The sequence below is a fragment of the Grampus griseus genome (genome assembly GCF_964374135.1).
Source record: "Grampus griseus genome assembly, chromosome: 15".
Lineage (NCBI taxonomy): Eukaryota > Metazoa > Chordata > Mammalia > Artiodactyla > Delphinidae > Grampus > Grampus griseus.
In genome coordinates, this window is record NC_139009.1 from 25,309,180 (window position 1) to 25,335,088 (window position 25,909).

Below are 25,909 nucleotides of genomic sequence, written 5' to 3' on the forward strand. Positions count from 1 at the left end.
TACTGAAGATAGATTTGACTCAAGGATATTTTATTCACTTCAGAAAACTTGTGCATTGTCTGTGTATCAGTTAACAGTATACAACCTTTATGTAGCTGACATGCAAAAATGAATAGGTTTTGCTTCAGTTTACCTTAGAAGGCTGTGTTAAAATTTACCTGAAAAATAGATCTTTATTTCTGGAAGGGGGAAATAATTACTAAGAATAGGCTCACCAAAAGGACAGTAAGCATTTAGTTATTTCTTTTCCACTTGACTGTATACTGAATAAGATGCACATAAAACTAGGTATTTTTCACAGCCAAACTAGGAGAGAGGCAGGAGATCTATGGCAGATGAAAATAGAGAATGAGGCTCAGTCAGTGCAGTAGAGATTCAGATCCTTTCAGTAACTCCCAGGAATATGTGAGTTTCCTTTGAAATTAAAAGATGTTTTAAATACTGCATTTCCATTGTTTCGGGGTCCTTTCGTTGGGGACTTTTTTTTTTTTTTTTTAATGTTTTATAGCTGGTTCCAGTACTGCCATTGGAACTCAGGAGAGTACTGCCCATCTGCTGGTTTCAGATCCAAACCTGATTCATGTTTTAGTGAAATTTCTTTCTGGCACCAGTCCACATGGAACAAATCAACACAGTCCACAGGTAATGTGACTTCTGAAAGCCAGTGATAGGCCCAGATTATACAGTAAACTTATTTGTAAAGGAAATTTTAAGTGCAGTTAAATACATAAAATTTTCATTGCTAAAGCATTAAATGATGGCCTTTTATGTATCAATGTAATAAAATGTTTTGAATTACGTATAATAATAGCTATGCTGAAACTGAATTATAGCAGGTAGTAAGTTTTCTCTTGGAATTTTACTGGATTTTTTAATGTAGCGATATATTTTTGGTGTTAATTTTATATAATTTGAGAAACATTCTAAACAGATATTAACCTTAATGTTAGGGAAGCATTAAAAAATTGGGGAATTTAAAAATTTTTAAAAATAATGTGTTATGGGCTTCCCTGGTGGCGCAGTGGTTGAGAGTCTGCCTGCCAATGCAGGACACAGGTTCGTGTCCCGGTCCGGGAAGATCCCACATGCCGCGGAGCGACTGGGCCCATGAGCCATGGCTGCTGAGCCTGCGCGTCCGGAGCCTGTGCTCCGCAATGGGAGAGGCCACAACAGTGAGAGGCCCATGTACCGCAAAAAAAAAAAAAACGTGTTATGTTAAATGACCTCTATCATCAAGATTGACAGGTCACCTAACTTAATTCTTTTATGCTATTAAGTATTTTATTTAACAAAAAACAAAAAGATGACATCAATGGACCTAAAGGATATTACGATACGTGAAAACAGAGAAAGACAGATGCCATATGAGTTCTCTTATATGTAGAATCTAGAAAACAAAGCAAATGAAGAAACATAAGAAAACTGAAATTGAGTCCTAGATACAGGGAACAAACAGCTGGTTGCCAGAATGGGGGATGGGGGATGGGGGTGGGGGAAGGAGGGTGAGGGAAATTGAGAGGTACACATTTCCAGGTACAAAATAAATGAATCACCAGTATAAAATGTACTGTGTGGGGCGTATAGGCAATAATAATGCAATATCTTTTTGATGACAGATGGTAACTAGTCTTATTATGGTGAGCATTTTGAAATGTATAGAAATATCAAATCACTGTGTTGTACACCAAGAATAAATATAGCATTGTAGGTGAATTTTACTTCAAAAACAAACAGGGCTTCCCTTGTGGCGCAGTGGTTGAGAGTCCACATGCCGATGCAGGGGACACAGGTTCGTGCCCCGGTCTGGGAGATCCCACATGCCATGGCGGCTGAGCCTGCGCGTCCAGAGCCTGTAACAGGAGAGGCCACAACAGTGAGAGGCCCGCATACTGCAAACAAAACAAAACAAAAAGATACAAACTCATAGAAAAAGAGATCAGATTCGTGATTACCAGAGGCAGGGGTTGGGGGAATTGGATGAAGGTAGCCAGAAGGCAAAAACTTGTTGAGAGAGTAAATCTTGAGACTTCTCATCATAAAGAAAAAAAATTTTTTTCTTTTATTTTGTATCTATATGAGACGATGGCTGTTCTCTAAACTTACTGTGGTAATCGTTTCATGATGTATTAAGTCAAATCATTATGCTGTATACTTTAAACTTATGCAGTCCTGTATGTCAATTATATCTCAAAACTGAAATGAAAAAAAATATTGCTTTTGTTAATTCAGAAAAAGAAGATATATCAGAGCTTATAAACATTTTTAGTCTAACCAGAGATTTCTTTTATATCAGTTTAGCTTTTGTTATATTGTACTGCTTTAAAAAATATCTTTCCTTCATTATATTTCTTTTCACATAAAATATATTTAGTCTTCATAGCATATTTCCAATGGACGTTATTCAAGATTATCTTGCAAGGTTGTCATCTTTTATTTCTTAGCTATGTGCTTATCTATGTGCTAGGTCTAGGTGCTGTTCTAGGTGCTAGGGATTTAAGTAGTTACCCTGTCCGAGTCTCTGCCTTTCTTGGAGCTTAAGTTCTGTTGGATACATTTAGTCAGTACTCTCATACTGAATAGACTTGATTTTTGTAGATCATCATAAAATAAACAAGACAAGGAAAAAAATGAGAAGGAACAAACTACTTGTAATTAGATTGGGCCAGAGTTTTGATGGGGGTAGAGGCATGTTATCAAGTGATTATTACACATAAAGATTGCATGAATTTGGAATGTGAAGATTCCTGAAATCACTAATTCCAGCTTCTTTATTTTACATATGAGTAAACATGCATTATCTGCATTGCCCACAATTATACAACTAGTTAATGATAGAGCCTAGGTGTCAGGGAACATGCCGCTGTATAAAGTAGTGTTTCTTCCTCTCTTTTTTTTTTTAAAGGCAAAGTAAAAGTTACTGAAGGTCAAGCTTTCCTCAGATATTTTGGTTTTGTAGTTTGGTTATGAATGTTATGATTTTTATACTCAGTGTTAGAAATTGTTAACTTTAAAATGGTTTGGAGAATTACATTGCATTTTGTTTTTTCCAAAACTCCTCTAGGGTTTTATGATCATAACATTCCAAAACATACTTCAGGGTACTTGGTGTGGTTCTCACTATCATTTTTTTTTCATTGAAGAGATAGAAGTTTGGGAAAGCATTGTTTTTACAAATAGATACAGGTTCGTTTTTAGCTTTAAGGGGTTTTTTGTATGGTTTTTTCCCCAATTCACTTTAGTATTTACTCTGCTAGTCATTAGAAGCATGACCTTTTGTGAATCACTTAACGTGAGTCTGAGTTCTTTTGTTTTGAAATGGGATAATTAAGAAGATTGTGAAAATCAGTACATAAGTTCTTTGTGCTTTTGAAAGCATTATAAAGATATTCTTGTGTAATTCAGGTGAGTCTTTTTCTGTATTGAATTAAATAAAAGTAACATAAGTTATTCTAAACCATAATGAAAAAAAATATTGACAATAGAAGCTGTAATTTTCGATTTAAAATAAGTATATCAAGATCTAAAAGCTTAATTGGTTTCCTGCTATCACTGTTAATATTTTTGTTCTTCAAATGAAAAGTTTCACCCGTATGGCTCTTGACTTAACGTTTGATGCTTTTTTATTTTTTTTTCTCTACAGGGAAAGAGAATTTTTTTTTCCACATCTTTATACAATATTGTGTTAGTTTCTGCTATACAACAAAGTGAATCAGCTATATGTATACTTATATCCCCATATCCCCTCCCTCTTGAGCCTATCCTCCCTCCCTATCCCATCCCTCTAGGTCACCACAAAGCATTGAGTTGATCTCCTTGTGCTATGCAGCAGCTTCCCACTAGCCGTCCTTTTTACATTTGGTAGTATATATATGTCAGTGCTACTCTCTCACTTCATCCCAGCTTCCCCTTCCCCTGCCGTGCCCTCAACTCTGTTCTCTACGTCTGCGTCTTTATTCCTGCCCTGCCACTAGGTTCATCAGAACTGCTTTTTTTTTTTTTTTTTTTTTTGCGGTACGCGGGCCTCTCACTGTTTTGGCTGCTTCCATTGCAGAGCACAGGCTCCGGACGCACAGGCTCAGCAGCCATGGCTCACGGGCCCAGCCGCTCCGCGGCATGTGGGATCTTCCCGGTCTGGGGCACGAACCCGTGTCCCCCGCATCGGCAGGTGGACTCTCAACCACTGTGCCACCAGGGAAGCCCCAGAACCGCTTTTTTAAATTCCTTATATGTGCGTTAGCATACGGTATTTGTTTTTCTCTTTCTGACTTACTTTACTCTGTATGACAGATTCTAGGTCCATCCACCTCACTACAAATAACTCAGTTTCGTTCCTTTTTATGGCTGAGTAATATTCCATTGTATATAGGTGCCACATCTTCTTTATCCATTCATCTGTTGATGGACATTTAGGTTGACAAAAGATTAATCTCCAAAATATACAAGCAGCTCATGCAGCTCAATATCACAAAAACAGACAACCCAATCCAAAAATGGGCGGAAGACCTAAGTAGACATTTCTCCAAAGAAGGCATACAGATGATACTTTTTAAATGAATAATTCTGTAGATGGGATCAGTAAGCAGTTGTCAACAGAATTTCATTTCTCTTCAGGTTGGTCCAACAGCTACGCAAGCTATGCAAGAATTTCTTACCCGATTACAAGTGCATCTTTCTTCAACATGTCCTCAGATATTCAGTGAATTTTTGCTCAAGCTAATTCATATACTTTCAACAGAAAGGTAAATGTCAAGGTGTTACATATATTCCTGATACAGAAGCAATAGGTAATCCTCCAAATTAATTTTCCCTTAGCATTTGTTGGGAGTTTATCTGGGAACAGATAAGCAGGATGATATTAGGAATTAAGAGGGAAAGGTTTATTGGTATGTTTCCCAGTTGTTTTCACTTCTTTTCATTATGGCTCTCCCAGATCCTGAACTCCTTCTATTGTGAAAGGAATAACGGGTTCATAGATTAGGAAGTATAAACCTTCTAGGTGAAATTTACTTGAAGCTGTTTAAATTATTCTAGAATACAGGGAGAGAATTAAAGCTACCAGCAATTTTATTTGAAACCTATATTTGATAAAACCCAAAAAAGATATCTTAAAAAAGAAAATTAAATACTAATCTCATACAGAAATCCTAAATAAATTGATTACCAAAGTCAGGCAATAGGTTAAAAAGAATAAACTGTGACCGTGATGGGTTGATTCTTAAAATGCGTGAATGCTTCGATATCATATATCATATTAATGAGTCATTTTCGTCATGGTTTAAGGCATTTCATAAAATCCAACATTACTTTCTGATAAAACTTTTAATGAAATATAAACAGTATCATCTTAAAGTTACAAAAAACATTATGAACAAACCAAAGTCTAGTATGTTTGATTATTTTAAAACTTCCCATTAATATCAGGAAGAAATTAAAGGTGCTGTTTGCTATATTTATTATTTAATTTCATTGTGGAAGTGCCAGTGAATTTTTTAAAAATTTATGTTAGAAAATGATTAAGATCACTTGTAGATTATATCACTCTTTAAAAATTAGTTCGAAAATATTAGAAATCAGAAAAAGGTATGATTTATAATAGTTATAAAATTAATAAATTTATTCATAATAATAGTTATTTTTCATAGATCAGTAGCAAAATGCCTGAAACCAGTATAAAAATTAACGCAAAAAATTTATATGGCGTATGTTTTCATAGCTGCAGAAAATTTTATAGTACTATCCTCATTTGTTTTCTTCCTCCTTTATAACTATTTTAAAACACTAATGTGGTTGTAGTTCAACTTGTTTGTAGTGTATACACAGTGAAGCACAGGTGTGGGAAGGAGTAGATTCACAAAACCAAAAACATGCTGTTACGATATGCATCTGTGTATTTGGAAAACATGAACTTGAGGTTTTTGTGTGATATAAATAAAACCAACTAAGAAACAAAAACCAGTTACCATGGAGTTCATTTTTCTTTTAACTAGGCTTTTTTTTAAACTGTATGTGAGACCTCTAAACACACTCATTAGATGTAGACTTTAGTATCATTCTGTCTATGTAGGGTCTACCAGCAAAAGGTTTCATGTGAAAATTCAGTGCATTTACTCTAACATTTCTTACAGAAATACCAATCTTGTTTTAGTTTTATAACATGCCGTCTTTTTAAAAAAAATCTATTTTATATCTTTTTTTATAAGTAAAGGTATTTATAGGTTTACGTGCCTCAAAAACTAATTAGAATTTTTTTTTCCAGCTCCTCTTCCACCCTGTACACACCTCATACATTTTCTAGCACATTTTCTTTAATTGGGTCCATAACATTGGCCCAAATATATTCTTAGCTTTTGTTTTCTTTGTATGTTTTTAAGAAAGTGTCTGGCATCCGTATAAATTAGCCTGCAGCTTTTTAGTTCAATTAATACTATAGGTTGAGAAGAAGTACCCAGACGTCATATGAAGAGGGCACTCATTTATATCACATAAGTGATTTGCAGATATATTCTCTTGGTCTGTGGATTATATTTTCATTTTCTTAACAATATCTTTGAAAAAGCAGCTTTTAATTTTGATGAAATTTTGTTAGCTTTTTCTTTTATTTATTATTATTTTTGTTTCATAACAATATCCTTGCTTAACCCAAGGTCATAGAGATGATTCTCTATGCTTTCTTCTAGAAATTTTATCGTTTTAGGTTTTACATGTAGGTTATATTGAGTTAAATTTTGCATTTGGGTCTAAGTTCTTTTTTTTCTTTTTTTTTGTCTGTGGATGATGTCAAATTGTTACTATACCATTTGTTGAAAAACACATCCTTTTTAAATTGAATTCTCTTTCTGCCTTTTCCAAAAATCAATTGACCATATTTGTTTTGCTCTATTTCTGGACTCTATAGAATTGATGTTTTTGTCTATTCTTTTGTCTATGTTTTTTTCTATTCTTTTTCTATTCTGGTAGTGTGGATTTTCCAACTTTGTTCTTGTTGTTTTAGAGTTGTTTTGGCTATTCTGCTTTCTTTGCTTTTACATGTAGGTTTTAGGATCAGCTTATTGATCCCCCACCACCCCCATAAAAACAAAAACAAATCAAACCAAAAAAACACTTCTGCTCCATTGTGACTGAATAAGCGTGAATCTGTAGATCAATTTGGGAGGAGTTGTAGGTATATTTATAGATACAGATATAGTTATTCATATAGACATAGATACAAAAATATAGTTATACGTAGAGTTATATATATATTTGTGATTTTTCTTTGTACAGTCATGTGGTTAGTGAATAGTATGTATGTCTTTTTGCTTTTTCTGCACCTACTGAAATGCTCATATATTGTTTCTTCTAAAATCTGTAGGTATGATAAATTACATTGATTTTTTTTTTTTTTAAGTGTTGATCAGTATACATTCCCAGGATATATACTCACTCGGTCATGATGTATTATCCTTTTTATATCTTGCTTGTTTAAGTAGTTAATGCTTTGTTGCTTCCCTGGTGGCGCAAATGCTTTGTTGAAGATTTCAAAATCTCTGCTTATGAGAGATATTTGCATTTTTAAAAATAATGCCTTTGGTTTTTATGTCCGGATAATCCTGGACTCCTAAAATGAGTGTTTCCTTTTCTGTTTTCTGGAAGAGGTTGTGTAAATTGGATTATTACTTATTTAAATATTTGATAGTAATTGCCATTGAGACAACGAGGGTCTGGAGTTTTCTTTGTATTAATAGAAAAAAGTTTCTACTTATTTTATAAGTAAAAGATTATTCAGGTTTTCTTTCTTCTTGAGTGAACTTTGGCAGTTTGTGTCTTGAAGGAATTTGTTCATTTCATCTGTGTTGTTGAATTCATTATTTGTAATTTTTTCAATTATGCTTTTAATGTTTTATAGTATGTAGTTTGATTCATTCTATCATTTCTAATATTGGTAATTTTAATCTATTTATCTTGGTCATTCTTGCTAGAGGTTTATAATATTATTGATATTTTCAAAGAACCAACTTAAAGCTTTGTTGATATTCTTTATTTTTTCATTTCCAATTTCATTAAATTTTGCTCTAATAGTTATTATTTCCTTCTTTCAGTTTTTCTTGTATAAGTGTTTGACAATATGTGTCTCTTAATTGATCTGTTAGACCACTTTACATTTAATGTAGTTATTGATTTAGTGGACTAAAATGTATCACTTTGCCAGTTTTGTTTATTTAATCTATTCTTCGCTTAAAAATTTTTTTTCTTGCCTACTTTTGGATTAAGTAATTTTTATAATGATTTCATTTTGTTTCTAGTATTATTATTTATAACAAAGAAATTTTGATTATAGTGTTTTCCCTAGCTTTGCAATATACGTCTTTATTTCATCACATTCTGCTTTCATATATTATTATACCTTAGCTCACATATAATGTAAGAACTTTACAGCAGTAAATTTACAGTTTCTTTGTCTCATCTTTTGTGATGTAGGTATCATATGTTTACTTTTACATATGCTGTAAACATAATGCATCCCTACAATTTTTGCTTTGGATAATCACATATCTTTTAGACACTGAAGTAAATAGTATTTATGCCGGGAAATGGACAAGCCTCTTCTACTGGGTGATTAGTGTGAGGATTTGAATCACTCTTTTCAAGATTTGACCTGGCTTTGGTTTTATTGTTGCTATGGTTACCTTTTGTGTTTTGTCAGCTTCAAAATGATCTAGTTAGCTTCTGTTTCGATGTGAGTCAGGGTAAAGGGGGTGGTTTCCAGTTTTATTGTTCCATCCTTAGCTTTTGTTGTTCCTTATACATTTGTACCACAGAGGGACTCTCTCTCCATGGCTCCATCTCTAGCAGTCAACTGCTTTTGCTTTTTCTTAATGTTCACTAGACTCCTAGTGATGGCAGGTGTTTTCCGATATTGTGTCCAGTCTCAGTCTTTGGCAGGCCCTCTGTGACTGAACCTCAGGGGAAGGAGCTTTCTCAATAAATTTTTCCTTCTTTTTGTCAGCCAAACTCTGGCTTATATCTTTGGCCATTTCTGAGGAGAGCATTTCCTTCTCTCCAGTAGTAGGAAACAGCTATTGGTATTTGAGGGGTTTTTTCACTAGCACCAAATACATGGTGTCTTTTTTAATACCATTTCCCCGATTATCTGACGTCAGTCTGTGTCCTACAGTTCAGTTCTATTCTGCCACTATCCAAAGTTAGCCTCAGGTTTACAGTTTTAACTGTTCAATCCCACAAGACTGCCCTTACTTCAGAGGGCACTTACAAGTCCAAGGTCCCCAGGTTACCCACATTTTTGTATCATTTGACTACAAATTCAGGGGTTCTCACAATCCCCCCCTCAGGTTCAGTAATTTGCTAGAAGGATTCACAGAACTCAGGAAAAACACTTTATTTATTTTACCAGTTATATAAAGTATAGCTCAGGAACAGCCAGATGGAATAGATGCACAGGGCAAGATATGTGTGGGGGTTGGTGAAGGAGGATGCCTGTGAATGGGTATGAACTCCAAGGGTTCAGTGTTACCACACTTACATACCTGGGGTTTAACAACTTGTAAAGTATTTTAGCTGAATTCTTCTTAACCATATGTATATTGCCAGCATCTCGACTTCCCAGATTCTGCGACAGGAAAGCCAATGCTCATATTCTGTCTTCTTGGAGGAGGTGCCTATCTTTTCATGGATTTCAGGCTTTTTGGTACTCTTTTGACCTTAGCTCTCTGATGGGTTCAAGAAAAGTTATGACTTTAGAGTTAATTTGGCTTTTTTAATTGATAAGCTGGGGCCAATGACCTTTCCAGCTTTCTATTTCTTAGGCATAAGTAGAACTTGAGAGCATTCAATTTTGATGCATAAGAATTACTTGATTGAATCTTAATTTTTGAAAATCAAAATCAGTAAGAAATACTTAAACTAACAACATTTGAGGTTGTAACAAACCAGAGCTCATTCATTATGAGGAGTGCCTTGTGATATATAATTATTTTAGTCTGTAGCTTCAAAATCATCTCTTTGATTTACTTGTCCTTCAGTTTTCTATTTGGAAGGGAATTCATTTTTTATTTTATATGATAAAATGGAGGCAAGAACAAGAAGAACTCAGGAAGAGCTGGAAACTCTTTGCTACAAAATGAAATAGTGAATACCAGCAGTTTAATTATTGTTTAGCTTTCTTGTATTCTGGTGGTTACTTCTTTCAAAACAATTTAAAATGGATTAATTTTTAATCCTCTCTCTTTTTCTGCAGGGGTGCCTTCCAGACAGGCCAAGGACCTCTTGATGCCCAAGTAAAGCTCTTAGAATTCACTTTGGAGCAGAATTTTGAAGTCGTTTCAGTTAGTACTATTTCTGCTGTGATAGAGTCTGTCACTTTTTTAGTGCACCACTATATCACTTGCTCAGACAAAGTAATGTCTCGAAGTGGATCAGATAGCTCAGTGGGTGCTCGAGCATGCTTTGGGGGACTCTTTGCCAACCTCATTCGTCCAGGTGATGCAAAAGCAGTTTGTGGTGAAATGACAAGAGATCAACTCATGTTTGATTTGTTAAAACTGGTTAACATTTTAGTACAGCTGCCTCTTTCGGGCAATAGGGAATACAGTGCAAGAGTGTCTGTGACCACCAATACGACAGACAGTGTTTCAGATGAAGAAAAAGTTTCAGGAGGCAAAGATGGTAATGGAAGCAGTAGTAGTATTCAAGGATCACCTGCATATGTCGCTGACTTAGTGTTAGCCAACCAACAGATAATGAGCCAGATTTTGTCGGCTCTGGGCCTGTGTAATAGCAGTGCCATGGCGATGATAATTGGTACGTATTAATATTAAGAATATTAATCTTATACTTGTTTCTAGTACTATATCTCTTTCCTTTAGCAATGTATGAATTCATTTTCTTTTTACTTTATAATGCAGAGTTACTTTTTTGTAAACTTCTTAGCATGACTGATTTTTATTAGTGAAAACTTTTATAGAGTGGCTTCAATCAGTTGAAAATTTTTAAGTGTGAATTTTTTAAAAATTGGAAAATACTAACAAAATAACTTGTAGTGAATTAAGAAAAAAAATCAGTCTTGTAAGTTAGGTACCATAATTTATAGTCACGTATCGCTAACATTTTAACGATGAAGAATTTCACATCAAATTTTGTATTAGGGAATGAGTAAGATTTATTTATTCACAGTTTTTTAAAAAGTGAAGTATAAAATTTTGTTCAAGTTTCTATGACACATATATCAATGTAAAATTTATATATTGTTGCTTTACTTTTCTACCTATTTGAAAGCTAATATATTATGTTAATTTTTTTAACTAATTAAACTTCTGTAAATTGTGACAAAATCCATTCCTGATATATTTTTGCTTATTAGTATTTCTTTTTTCATGTAAGGGAAACAACCATATCTTTTTGATTAAAAGTTTTGAAGTTTAGTCACATAATAGTATCACTTATTTTTCTCTCCTTTTCTTTTTGGTATGTATAATGATGTTCCTCAGTCATGTAATAGAGCAACTTTATTGTTACCGACAACAGAGGCATCTCCTATAAAAGATACCAAAAAACATCCTCTACTGAATGTTATGAGAGATATTTTAATTTCTAGATATGTGTATATGTATACACACACACACACAGCTTTTATGTACCCATCCTTCAGTGGTTTGGGGGTAAAATGGCTTTTAAGACTCTATTTTAATTATTATGGTTTTTAAGGATATGCTTTTTAAAAATGTGTCATCTTTTTATTTAAACTAGGGGCAAGTGGATTACATCTCACCAAACACGAAAACTTTCATGGTGGGTTAGATGCCATATCAGTTGGGGATGGATTATTTACCATACTGACAACACTTAGTAAAAAAGCTTCTACAGTTCACATGATGCTGCAGCCAATTTTAACCTACATGGCCTGTGGATATATGGGCAGACAGGTAAGTTCAATCCAGCAACAACTGCAGTAATTTAAGTAGTTACTAGCAATGGGAGCAGAGAATTATTTGTAAGACAGAGACAGCGTATTCTAGTTATATGTTGGAAAATGAATGGAGTCAGCGGGTGAGAACTATAGATTACTAGTAGAAGTTGGAGAGGAAAGTTTCCTTGAAACTGTCAAAGATGACTACAGTGATGTAAGAATAAAATGTTTAACATATTTTTAAATTTTAGATTTTCTTTCCATTGTCTTAAGAAGTAGTTCTTTCCTTTTCCCTAACCGTAGCATAGTTGAAAACCAACATGTTCTTCGTAGATGTTACATATGAAAATTTAATATGAGTATTTTTTTTCAAGCTTAAGTTACATATTTAGTTTCCTTTCAGTTAAAAGGGGTTAGGGTCATTTTAAAAGAGACATAGGTTAGAATGTTACTACTTTTTAAATTTCCTTTTTAAAAAATGAGATTTTAGGAGCCAGTGTGATTATTTTAATTTCTAGTCCATTTACCATTTTTTTCAAAAGCAGATTTTAAAACAGTTTCTTAAGGAGTCTTCTATATGTCAGTGTATAATTATCATTTTCATAAATATACATTGCATGTGTATATATATTTCCCCATTGGAAGATGCAAAGATATTTGAGAAGGATACATGTTTTAAATGAAAGTACTGTCTACTCGAAAACAAAATCGATGCACATTAATTTAAGGTAGAAAATGATAATAGTAGGTAAACACAGATGCAAAAAATGCTGAGTTCAGAGAGGAGACTGTTCACTTCCTTTTTGATTCAGGTTAAGATTTCCTAAATATTTTGGCAGACATTTTGTATTTAGTGATTTAGGTTAAGGTTGCCATTTTATAATAATTAACTGTAAAAGAATATTACATTCAATAAGAAATTTAGTTGTCCTAATTCACAGGAAATTAATAATCACCTTTTAAAAATCACAGTATACATGTATGGTTTTTTTTTAGGGCTCTCTCGCTACTTGCCAGTTATCTGAACCATTATTGTGGTTCATTTTGAGAGTACTGGATACTAGTGATGCCTTGAAAGCATTCCACGATATGGGTAAGACAAAGTTACAAAACTGTCATTTAAGTGTAACCATTTGATAGTAAATTATGTTCTTATTTTTGTAGTCTTCTGTGAAAGTTGACTCAATGTCAAATCAGCTATGTTAAGATAATTTTCATTTAGTATTCTCTTTAAATTTAGGTGGTGTTCAGCTCATTTGCAACAATATGGTTACTAGTACAAGGGCTATTGTAAACACTGCAAGAAGTATGGTATCAACTATTATGAAATTTCTTGACTCTGGTCCGAATAAAGCTGTTGACAGCACTTTGAAAACACGAATACTAGCTTCTGAGCCTGACAATGCAGAAGGGATCCATAACTTTGCACCCCTGGGTAAGAAAAGCGTTATTTCATCTTATGAGTATGAATTTAAGTAGTAGTTAATTGGCTGGTATGAAGCAAAAATAGTTGTCAAAGTAAGTTGATTGTGTTACAGTATCACCATTTCAATTACAAGCCATTGATTTTAAAGGTAGTAGTTTTCCAAACATTCTACTGATTAGAAGGAAGTTTTTAATTGTTCTTTAGTAGTAAAATTTGTTTTTATTTCTGAGTTTAAATAGAACACAATTTATGAAACTAAGTAGTAGATTCTTATGTCAGTTTTCATTGTAAATGTTAGTTTTAAAGGACTTGTTCCTTCTTATTTGGAGTGGTACTTTTTTATATAAGAAGTTTCAGATTTATATAGTTATTCTTTTTTTCCATTCTACATAGTTTCTTTTTATATTTTTCTTTTCATATTTCTAACTCATGAATATTGACAATTTAGAATAAAGGTGATTATTTTCAAGCTGAAGCCTGTATTGGACATTGTTTTTTACTTAAATCATTTGAGAATTACTGTGCTAGATTTGTTGTTGCTAGTTTAGTTTTCATTTGACATGTTAGTGCATAGAAATTAGGCAGCAGTTAACAGTGAATTTGTCGCCTTGCCAGTTGACTGGATGTCCTGAGGTTTTGTGAATACTGTAACAAATTATGCTAAATGTATTAAGTACATTCATAGTATTAAATGTTCATGTTTTTAGCTAATTTTTCTAGTGTAATTATTATGGTTTGAATAGTTCTTGATGCCTTATTGGGTTTCTTTTGCAAGTTTTTATTTTATTTAAAATCCTTCTGTAGGTACAATCACATCTAGCAGTCCTACTGCCCAACCAGCTGAGGTGCTTTTGCAGGCCACACCACCCCATAGAAGAGCTCGCTCTGCTGCTTGGTCCTACATCTTTCTGCCAGAGGAGGCTTGGTGCGACCTTACCATTCACCTTCCTGCAGCAGTGCTTCTTAAAGAGATACATATCCAACCTCACCTTGCATCTCTTGCAAGTGAGTAATATTTTTTGTAAAGATCCATCATGAAAATAAACTATAATTTAGAAGCATTTAAAAAATGAGAAAAATACTTAGCAAACAGTGATTAACTTAGATACAATTTCCAGATCGCTTAATTTTGAACAGTTTTAATATAATATTTAACACTACCACCGAATCATTTCCCATCAAATGAATTGACATGGCTATTCCCCTGAAACAAATAGAGTGTGTGATGAAATTTAAACAAATATATTCTAGTTATATATTATTTTGCCTTTCCTCTTCCCGCAAATTTATGAAGCTATCTATATAGCATTAAGATAAAATGAGTTAGTTTATACAGCTGTAGACAGCAGTCTTAGTTTTTCTAGGCTGGTCCTCAGTCCTAGCTCTGTAATGTGAAATTAGCATAGATTCCCCTTCCCATTGTAAGGTAATTACATCTGCCTTAATACTTTGAATGTGATATTTTGAATATTTATGATCTTTAGATTTTTAATATTTTGAGTATCATTCAATTGATGCATTTTCATTGAATACATTTTGTTGTAACTTCGCAACGTTAAATAATTGAAAAGAATTTTTAGAAAAGTTGTACATTAAAAGGAGCAGGAACTCCTTTAAGTATTCATGAAGGAATATGAAGTACTATTTTAAGTTTATGAGGGTCCCCAAATACTTTCAATATAAATATAATAATTTGTACAGAATTGTTGAAGTTGTCACAGTCATTTATCTTCATTGATTGATTCTCATTGCTATCATATGTCACTCAGTAATTTAATGAAGAACTATAGGGAATTTTGTAGACCCCTGGCATATTTGGAAGAATCAATTTTTCCACTTATTTGCAAGATTAGATTATTATACTCTAATACAGTTGTGGAATCCACACGTTAGATAAAAATAGATATAATGAATAAAATGGCAGAAGAAAAATAGACTAATGCACAGTGTTTTAGCAGGTCAAAAATAATTATATTACATGGCAAAATATAATTCAGTGTAAGACTTAGGGGATAATCTAAGATGAGGAGGAAGCTCCTTTTATTCAGAAGGAGAAAGTGGTTCATGTGAATGGTGGCTTTGGAGTGTAGCTAGAATTTGCACATAGGAATTGGGACAGGAAGGATGTTACAATGGAGAACTCTGTACATTATGAAAAATCAGTAGGTTAGGTGTTCTCCAATACAAGTGTGATTAATAATTTTGGTTTTGGATTGGAGCAGAAACTGAAGATATAGTGTGTTTCAGTGGAAATAACATAGCGTTTCGAATCAAACATGGGCTTGAATATAAAATGTGCCTTTGTTCATTTGGGGGTTTGAATTATTTAATCTCTTTGTCAGTTTGTATTGACAGATTCAAAGAGATTAAATAATGTGGATAATACTTATCTCAAAAGGTGAGATTAAATTTAAAAATTGATGTGACTTGTCTAGTTCTCAGTGTAAACCAGGAGTGTAATTGGCAAATAATAAAAGTTACTTCCTAATTTTACAGTTGAAATTAAAGTCAAAGTTCAAAGGTTGTTTTAGTTGATAGATAAATTTATTATATGGGCTTCCATGTTTGTGAGAAAGAAATTTTCCCATAACAGCTGCCAGTTATTACTTCATTGGGCCTTCTTAAATTTTAGCAGGAAATGGTTTTATTTTTAAGTATTCTGGATGTTTGTTTAAATTTTGAAAGGCAAAAACAGATTAGGGGCAAAAGCAATTTCTAAATTCAACTGTGTTTAAAATCATAGCAGTATGGTAGTAGTGAAATAATGAGTTTGTGAAAAAGTACTTTTTAAGTTACATTCCTCCCAATTTACAACAGTAAACCATAGCATATTAATCACCATATTGTTGGTGATAATTCTGAGTAAAGTAGAAATAATAGAGTAAGTTATTGCCTATTTTTCTTTTCTTGGAACGAATTAAGTACATGTGGATTGCATATCTTCAGTTACTCTTTTTTAGGTTAATGTTAGAATTTTTTAAATATAATTTTTATTATACTGTGAATTTCATATAATAGCTGTAAAATCAATTATGGTGAAAGTCAGTGACAAAGTATGACTTGGTGTATACATTTTCTTTTTATGAGTTCATAATGAGTATAACTGAAAGCTGTTTTACTGGGATTGCCACTAAAATATGAACTCTAGTTTACTTTTCCTTTAGTAATTGTTCAATTTTCTCTTCCTGTAGCCTGCCCATCCTCAGTGTCTGTTGAAGTAAGTGCAGATGGGGTAAATATGCTACCATTATCCACTCCTGTTGTCACAAGTGGTCTCACCTACATAAAAATTCAGCTTGTAAAAGCTGAAGTAGCTTCTGCTGTCTGCCTTAGACTTCATCGTCCACGAGATGCCAGCACATTAGGCCTTTCACAAATTAAATTACTGGGCCTCACTGCTTTTGGTACCACTTCTTCAGCAACAGTTAATAATCCTTTTCTTCCATCTGAAGATCAGGTATCCAAAACAAGGTATGTGGTTTCTCATTCTTAAGAAAAACCTTTCTGTGCTTTTCATGAAATTGTTTATACTGTGTGTTTTTTTTTTTTTTTTAGAGTTTAGGAAATTCTTTGTTCCATAGGTATCTAAGTAATATCATAATTTTATTAAGTGTAATAAAGAATAATTCTACAGAAGCAAAACCTTGAGGCTGGTTAAAATTGAGATTTATGTATGTTTAATCCTTGGGATGATCCACAATGTGGTATATGTGGGTGTGGGTTCCAGTTCTTTGGATGGTAGTCTTATGTAAGCATTTCCAAATGCCTATCCCCAAGAATACACCTGAAGCATACAAATTGATCATATAGATAGGCACCTAGCCCTATATGGTCATTCCTAAGTTGCCAGTCTGCAGAGGGTTAGATTTGAACCATACAAACTGACCAAACAAAGAAGGACCTGAATATATCCTTTAATTTACATTCTTCTGGTAACGTTTGATGGTTGAAAATTTTATAGATTGTCTTAATATAAGTTTTACCTGACAAAAAAATTTAGGATTTCTTTTTTATTCTTGAGCTGCCAAGACTTTACAGTTTTGCAATTCTGTGATCCTTTGCAGTTTATATTTATGCATATAAATATATGTATATACAAAAACATTTCCTGACTAATTAAATAAAAAGGAAGTTCATAATTCCTAAATGCTACTAGCACTTAAGTATTTTTTTATGTTATAGGGGAAACTTACTGTGTGTTTAATTCTTTATTGATGTTACAGTATTCTAAAAGTATTTTTTAACGTAGATTGGTGCTACTTACGAAATACAACATGCTGATCTTTTCGTTTTTTCTTTCTTTTTTTTTCTGCTTTATAAGTCACAAGGAATTTTTTTTTAATACATATCCTCTCCTTGTTTTTTATTTAGATTCTTTTCCCATGTAGGTCATTACCGAGTATCGAGCAGAGTTCCCTTGCTATACAGCAGGTTCTTATTAGTTATCTATTTTATATATAGTAGTGTATATATGTCAATCCCAATCTCCCAATTTATCCCTTCCCCAGCTTACCCCCTGGTAACCATAAGTTTGTTTTCTACATCCATGACTCTACTTATGTTTTGTGAATAAGTTCATTTGTACCCCTTTTTTTTTAGACTCCACATATAAGTGATATTGTATGATACTTGTCTTTCTGTGTCAGACTTACTTCACTCAGTATGACAATCTTTAGGTCCATCCACAACATGCTGATCTTTGAGAAGTTTTGTTTTACCCCTGAAGTAATTTAAGCTACTTAAATTTACCCATATAGGCCATTTTGTGTTGTGTATTGCAGTATTGGATGGTTACGGTTATTACATCATTGCCTTACTCACATAAGTGATCTGGAAGGAATGATGGCCAGTGCAGCTGCACCTACTGCTAATCTGCTACAGACTTGTGCTGCCTTATTGATGTCTCCATACTGTGGAATGCATTCACCCAACATTGAGGTTGTGCTTGTAAAGATAGGACTGCAGTCCACTAGAATTGGCCTGAAGCTTATAGACATTCTTCTGAGAAATTGTGCAGCATCAGGCAGTGATCCTACAGGTGACAATTTTGATATTTTAATTTTTACATATCTGCAAAATAATGGCAGTTGAACTATGTGATATTTGTGATTACTTCTGTTTCTGAAATTAACTTCCATTATGGCTTCATTATTTTTGGAGTTTTGTTTCTGTTGTTGAAATTTACAGAAGTTATTTTTAATGAATAATTTAAGATTAAATTGAGCAAATCTTCTCATCCCATTTGCTTATTTAGCAAATTTTTCCTTTTGATTCTTTGTTGCAAGATTTGAATAGCCCTTTACTTTTTGGAAGACTGAATGGACTCTCTTCTGACTCTACGATAGATATTCTTTACCAGCTTGGGACAACTCAGGATCCTGGAACAAAAGACAGGTAGGTATGTGGTGATCTCAGTTTTCATATGAGGACACACATACACACAATCAGATGTAGTGAATGTTACTTGGAATGCTTTATTTTTCTTTTTTTAAATTAGTTTATTTATTTTTGGCTGCGTTGGGTCTTCATTGCTGCTCATGGGCTTTCTCTAGTTGCAGCGAGTGGGGGCTGTTCTTCATTGTGTTGCACGGGCTTCTCATTGTGGTGGCTTCTCATTGCAGAGCACGGGCTTCAGTAGTTGTGGCACGCGGGCTGAGTAGTTGTGGCTTGCGGGCTCTAGAGCACAGGCTCAGTAGTTGTGGTGCATAGGCTTAGCTGCTCCGCAGCATGTGGGATCTTCCCAGACTAGGGCTCAAACCCGTGTCCCCTGCATTGGCAAGTGGATTCTTAACTAGTGCACCACTAGGCAAGTCCTGGAATGCTTTCTTTTTAGATCTTTTCATAAAAGTTAAGCTTAGGTATTACTAAACATGTAGAAATATAGGAATATTGTGTCCATATTAGGTACTTGGAGTATTTTGTTAATAGCAATAATGTTTGTTTTTATTGATTACTTATTGCTATTGATTATATTATTCACGGACAACTTTTCATATACTCCTTACCCTCTTTCTCCTGCTTCCTACCACAAAATGAAACACTCTCATACCAAGTAAATAATATCTGAATGTTTCACCTAAATGTTTAGTGATCTTTTGGTATAGGTAATTTTAGGTGAGTTTTACTAGTGTAGATCTTCCTTGATGTCTTTTACCTCCAAATTGATAGGAACTCCAAGTAATTTTGAAAAATGTTTTAGTTGATAAATTTTTTAATGATACTTTGGTATTCTCTGGTTTTATGTATATCATCTGTATCTGGAGAACATATTTATAGAGTGTGTGATTCTATAAATAATAAAAATTATCTTCATACTAGAGATTGTTTCCTGAGTTAATATCCTTTGAAGTATATTGAATATTTTATATCCAATTAATATTCTTTAATATTGTTATTAGTTTGTGTTTAAAATGAAATCATTTGGTATGTTATTAAATGTCTTACTTCATAAATTATTAACAGATTATTTTTTGTGGGTGCTTACTCATTTTATAGCTATTTACCAAGTAGTTGCTATATGCTTGACATTGTGCTAATACTGGAGAGGTAAAGTTTATTGAGTCCAGCTTGTGCCCTCAGGACTGGGAAGACAGCAGTGTCACTCATAAGGGAAGATTTATGAAGGTCAGACTTAAGGGTATGAATTAGAGTGACAGACAGTGAGGGCATCTCGGAAAAATTGTTACTTAATCTCTGGTAATGTAATAGCTTTCATTTAGTTTAGGCTCATTGCTTTCAGGTTCTCTGGATTAAAAATATTTAAAGGACATATTGAACAAAGTATAATTAGTTTCAGCAGGGTAACTTTAAAATATTAAATAGGCTGACTTCCTTTCCATTAAACTTTTTGCTTTATATACACTATGTGATACCTGTATTATATTTAAAAATATACTGGAGTATTTTTGACAAAGTAAATATGAATTTATGTCAATTCATAATTGTTAATAGGATTTAAAAATACATTAAAAATATGTGCTAAATATTTTTCTAGAATAGGTTTCTTTAAATCTCTTGCGATTATTTAAAAAAATTTTTTTATCATAAGAAAATTGCATTTAAAATTATTTTCTTAGCATAAATGCAAATGTAAATATTTCAGAATGTTTCAGAACTAACATTAATGACAAGATTGTTGGCTGCTGTTTTTCTAGAAAATGTTACTCTTCTGTAATTGCCTCATCTCCCTTCTTTTTCTATGACTTGTCCTTATGTCCTGTCACACGAAATTTAAAGCATCTTACCCTTCAGTCCTTCAGGGTAGAGAGAGGGATTAAGTAGTATTATATACGTTCCAATTCCCATTTCTTTTACCCTGAAGCAGAGAATCTTGTGCTCTAAACTAGACATTTAAAAGTAAACAAAAACAAAGATAAATACAGTGTTTTAAGAACTTGACAATAAGTCTCACCTCCCACCCCCCCAAAATACAAACTCCAAAGCATTACTGCTTTAAAAAGCCTTTTGCTTTCATTTTGTGGTCTCCAGCTCTAGGGGATTGAGTGTAGAGTGGCACTTGAAAAAGAACATATGTTGGGGCTATTCTGTTGTCAGAGTGAAAGAGAGTGGGTGGCTACTACTAGTATTTAATGCTTGGGGGCCTGAGTTGTGAAACATTTCATGCTGTATTGCATGAAATTCTGCACAATGAAGAACTGGCCCCAGATCGCTGCTCTGTGGTATGTGGATTTGTTACAAGGTGAGTGAAAATTTAGAGGACAGAGTGAGTTTGTTTAAGCTGTGTATCCTGTAATTCTAGATATTTATATATTCTGTCATAAATGAGGTAAGAATCAATGATTATTTGCTGAATTAGACTTGAGTTATCTCAAACATTTTCATTGCTTAAGATTGGTAGCGTTTTGGAAAATTAGAGTTACTATGACCTTATTGATTGTATAATTCCTTTTCCCTCCTATTTTATTGATATATTAAAACTATTGAGAAAAATCAGTATATTATTCCGATAAATACATTGCTTACATGCAGTGGTGGTATTTATATGTATTAAATGTCAGCTGGAGTATAATTGGTTATTCAAATTCATCTTCTTCTTTTAAGAATTCAAGCCTTGTTAAAATGGGTCAGTGATTCTGCAAGAGTGGCTGCTATGAAAAGAAGTGGCAGGATGAGCTACATGTGTCCTAACTCTTCAACAATAGAGTATGGTCTTTTGATGCCATCTCCTTCTCACTTGCACTGTGTAGCAGCAATTCTGTGGCACAGTTACGAGCTGCTGGTAGAGTATGATTTACCAGCACTGCTAGACCGAGAGCTCTTTGAGTAAGTATGATTTGTGAAATTCTCTTTTCCCCCAGTACTAGATCACTTTAGATTTTTACTTGATGAAACAGCATTTTACATTTTTATTTATATAAAAATAATACTTCAAAAAGTACTAGTTAAGTATAATCAGTATAATTTCGAAATGATATGCTACACAAATTTAATTAATTTATCTTCAAGTTTTAAGAAGCTACATTAGTGTCATTGCTGCTTTTCCCACCTAAAATTGGAATGTTTAATATATTCTCCTGCAGGTCATAATGTTTATTCTCATCTGCAAATTTACCTGCCAGATTCTTTTATCTTTAATATGCAACTTCGGAGGGAAAGTGTAGCTAGAAATTTTGAGAGACTACTTTAGACAGTTTTTACAATTGGTGGTTTTTACTTCTTTCTAGATGGCTGTTATGATTGCTCTTTTGACAAGTAGTTTCCACTTAACCCACATTTCTTCACCATACTCAGTTAAGGCTTTGTTGAGCTGACTGCCTAATAACTGCTAAGTCTATAGCAAAATATAATAATTTATTTCTGAAGAGTTCCATGACTCTTAAAAGGTTGGCTTTTTGTCCTCTAGTTTGTCATTTTCATATTTGGTCCTATCAGTTGGCATAATCCATGACTTATTAGTGAAACTTGCTAACAGTTTTCATTTTGCAGATATGAATTAAAGCCATTAATAATGTCGAATTCAGTCTAGACATTTCTTAGGTATAATTTTTTTAATTGTTTCTTTATGTCATTTTTTTGAGGTCACACAGAGAATGGTAGAACCATTTTGATATAGATCTCTTGGTTTTCTATACTCATTTTACAAATCTAATCTAACTTCCAATCTACTGAAGTACTTAATGATGTTTATCACAGTCTTCCTGAAACATTACAGTGTCATTATATTGAACGTCAAACTATATAATTTTCATGAAAGTGATTTCTAGTAGAAATAATTGACAAAGAGGTCATACTAAATATACGTATATATTGTTAACATGGTATCTTTTATTCCGTAGGTTACTTTTTAATTGGTCCATGTCTCTTTCCTGCAACATGGTTTTGAAGAAAGCTGTTGACAGTCTACTTTGCTCGATGTGCCACATACACCCAAGTTATTTTTCTTTGCTTATGGGCTGGATGGGAATTACCCCTCCTCCAATGCAGTGTCACCATGGACTGTCCATGACAGATGATAGCAAAAAGCAAGATCTTAGTTCATCTTTAACAGATGACTCTAAAAATGCACAAGCACCTCTTGCACTAACTGAATCACATTTGGCAACCCTTGCTTCCTCTTCTCAGTCTCCAGAAGCTATCAAACAATTACTGGACTCAGGTTTGCCTTCTCTTCTTGTGAGGAGTCTGGCTAGTTTCTGTTTTAGCCACATTTCTTATTCTGAAAGCATTGCTCAATCAATAGATATTTCCCAGGACAAACTCAGGCGGCATCACGTTCCACAACAATGTAATAAGATGCCTATCACAGCAGACCTGGTTGCTCCTATTCTTAGGTTTTTGACAGAAGTTGGCAATAGCCATATTATGAAAGACTGGCTTGGTGGGTCTGAAGTCAATCCACTATGGACAGCACTTCTGTTTTTATTGTGTCACTCTGGGTCCACTTCTGGAGGACATAATTTAGGTGCACAACAGACCAGTGCAAGATCAGCTTCTCTTTCTTCAGCTGCTACAACAGGATTGACTACTCAACAGAGGACAGCAATTGAGAATGCAACTGTTGCATTCTTTCTGCAGTGCATTTCATGTCACCCTAATAATCAAAAGCTGATGGCCCAGGTAAGAGTAGAAAAACTGGCTATGTTCCAGTGTCTTATTATTTTAATGTGCTGTAACATGGCACTCTTGAAATTAGCTCAGAAAGGATCATGTATTAAGGCCAGGTGATGGTGAAGTTTGGGGTTGGTTGCATTTAAGGATTTGAATTTAAACCATAATTAAAATTACTGATATCTCCTCCCTCCTCTCCTCAACTGTTACATAAATCAGTTATTCTTTCTGATGAATGATGGGCAAATTCATGGAGATTCTAGCTAAAGATCATACATTCCTCCTTTTAAAAAACTGCCCCTAATCAAAAGAACAACGCTTCAGGGACTTCCCTGGTGGTCCAGTGGCTAAGACTCCGCGCTCCCAATGCAGGGGGCCTGGGTTCGATCCCTGGTCAGGGAACTAGATCCCACATGCTGCAACTAAGAGTTCGCATGCCGCAACTAAGACCCGGCACAGCCAAATAAATACATAAATAAAAATATTAAAAACAAAAAAACAACGCTTCAGCTATTGGAACAGGATTGACCACTTGAAGGTGGCCATCAAGTGCCTCACAGCATTGAGGCATTGCATTTTATAGTAACCGGATTGTTAGAGCTGTTGATTTGCTTCTAATGAAGCAGACATTAGAATAAGTTTCAGATAGGAGACTCCTGACAAATCACATTAAAGGTATGAAAGAGGATTTTATTGTATTAAGTCCACAGAGCCAAAAATCTTGAAAGCTGGAGTTATCTGGAGCATAATTCTAGTTGCTTTTTGCCAGTTTCTGTCTGTTGAGATCTTCAGCAAGTTGTTTAAACTATAAAATGGAGATAGTAATACCTGCCTCTCAAAAGGTTTTCTTCTTTTGAGAGGATTAAATATGATCATGTATATGAAGTATCTAGCATAGAGCCTGTCTGAGACATGGTAGACACCAATAAATAGGAACCAGCTTCTATTTTTACCCCCTTATTTGATAGTGCTTATTCAGGTCAAACTATTAATGAAGGATGAGCTATCATAATTTTAGAATCTAGAAGGATGAGCTATCATAATTTTCAAAATATACTGAATGATTTAACTTTAAGAAGAGGAAGGTACTTTGTTGCATAAAGTAATTAATTATTGGGAAACTGTATCTACTTAATGTGTCTAATTTGAAAGAAATGCTTAAATTACCAATTTTAACCAAGTCCTTGAATATGGACATTTCACAATTTGGTTTGTGCCTGTGGGTAGTATGAAACTTTGTGTTCCATTGTCTTCTGGCCTAATAATCATCACTTAGCTTCTTGTTAAGGCTTTGTTTTATATTTTTAATATATTTTTTCAAAATTTTTGTTGTATTGTAACCACATTGATATTGACTGAAGTTAAAATTAAGTTGGTTTTGCTGGGTATTTATTATGTGAAAACCCTGTAGTAGTAACTTCTCTCATCCACAGAAATTTGTATTTCACTTTTAACTTTTTGTCTACTTCCATATAATCTTTAATTGCTGATTTGATGAATTCAAATACACTTATTAATCCACATTTTAAATTTCCTCTTTGTTCTTTAAAATATAAAGCTGCAAGTAAATACCTCATTTAACTTTTTAAATCTCTCACTTTGCCAGGTTCTGTGTGAACTATTTCAGACATCTCCTCAAAGAGGGAACCTTCCAACATCAGGGAACATTTCAGGGTTTGTACGTAGATTATTTTTGCAACTGATGTTAGAGGATGAGAAAGTGACAATGTTTCTTCAGTCTCCCTGCCCAGTGAGTATTTAACAATTAAATTAAATCTTTATGATGAGCTGTGTGTAAAAATATTTTATGTTTTCATGTCAGAGCTTTCAGTTATCTCTGTTCTAATTTCTAATGAAATGAAATGAAATTAGAAATCAGAGGTTGTGCTAGCAAAGTGAAACTAGCACAACCTTTATACTTAAGCATAGGACTTAAAAATCTCAGCTAACCCTCTCTGTCCAAAATAACCTAGTTGTAACTTGCCATGGATAGTATAATTTGATTTGGGGGGTGGGATTGACAGATTATTAGGTACAATAGTGCTAATGCAAAGTATGATGAACAAATCGCATGGCAGACATGCCACATTTGAAGAAATATAAATAAACTCTTTACATTTTTGTATGCATTACTGAATTGTTTTTTTATGCTTCTGAAATTGTTATATAATGATATACATTTCAAAAAAACCTTCTTAATTTCTTTTAAATTTATTTCCAGCTGTACAAGGGTAGAATTAATGCTACTAGCCATGTCATCCAGCATCCAATGTATGGAGCAGGCCACAAGTTCCGTACACTTCATTTGCCGGTCTCAACAACATTATCGGAAGTTCTTGACAGAGTGTCAGGCAAGTCACATTTAAATATTTGTGTTTCTTTAACTTTATGTTAGATGTATATAGGAATTTTATTATTTTTATAACTTTATTGCATTCACTCACTCACCAACCATTTAATGACTAGAAAAGGTGAAGGTAGCTTCACATTTAGAAGCATGATGCAGTGGACAA

At 33.6% G+C, this 25,909-nt stretch overlaps 1 protein-coding gene across 1 annotated transcript in view; it reads left to right on the forward strand.

Moving 5' to 3' along the window:
- BIRC6 (baculoviral IAP repeat containing 6) overlaps window positions 1-25,909 on the forward strand; it is a gene marked incomplete at its 5' end in the record, with an annotated part of 244,882 nt that overhangs the window by 126,397 nt on the left and 92,576 nt on the right. The window contains 14 exon segments of the mRNA XM_082671758.1: window positions 509-642; window positions 4,612-4,739; window positions 10,235-10,797; window positions 11,743-11,918; window positions 12,899-12,995; window positions 13,143-13,337; window positions 14,133-14,333; window positions 16,520-16,799; window positions 18,110-18,366; window positions 18,614-18,722; window positions 21,390-21,611; window positions 22,625-23,405; window positions 25,003-25,146; window positions 25,618-25,747. Coding sequence (XP_082527884.1) covers window positions 509-642; window positions 4,612-4,739; window positions 10,235-10,797; window positions 11,743-11,918; window positions 12,899-12,995; window positions 13,143-13,337; window positions 14,133-14,333; window positions 16,520-16,799; window positions 18,110-18,366; window positions 18,614-18,722; window positions 21,390-21,611; window positions 22,625-23,405; window positions 25,003-25,146; window positions 25,618-25,747 — 3,417 coding nt within the window.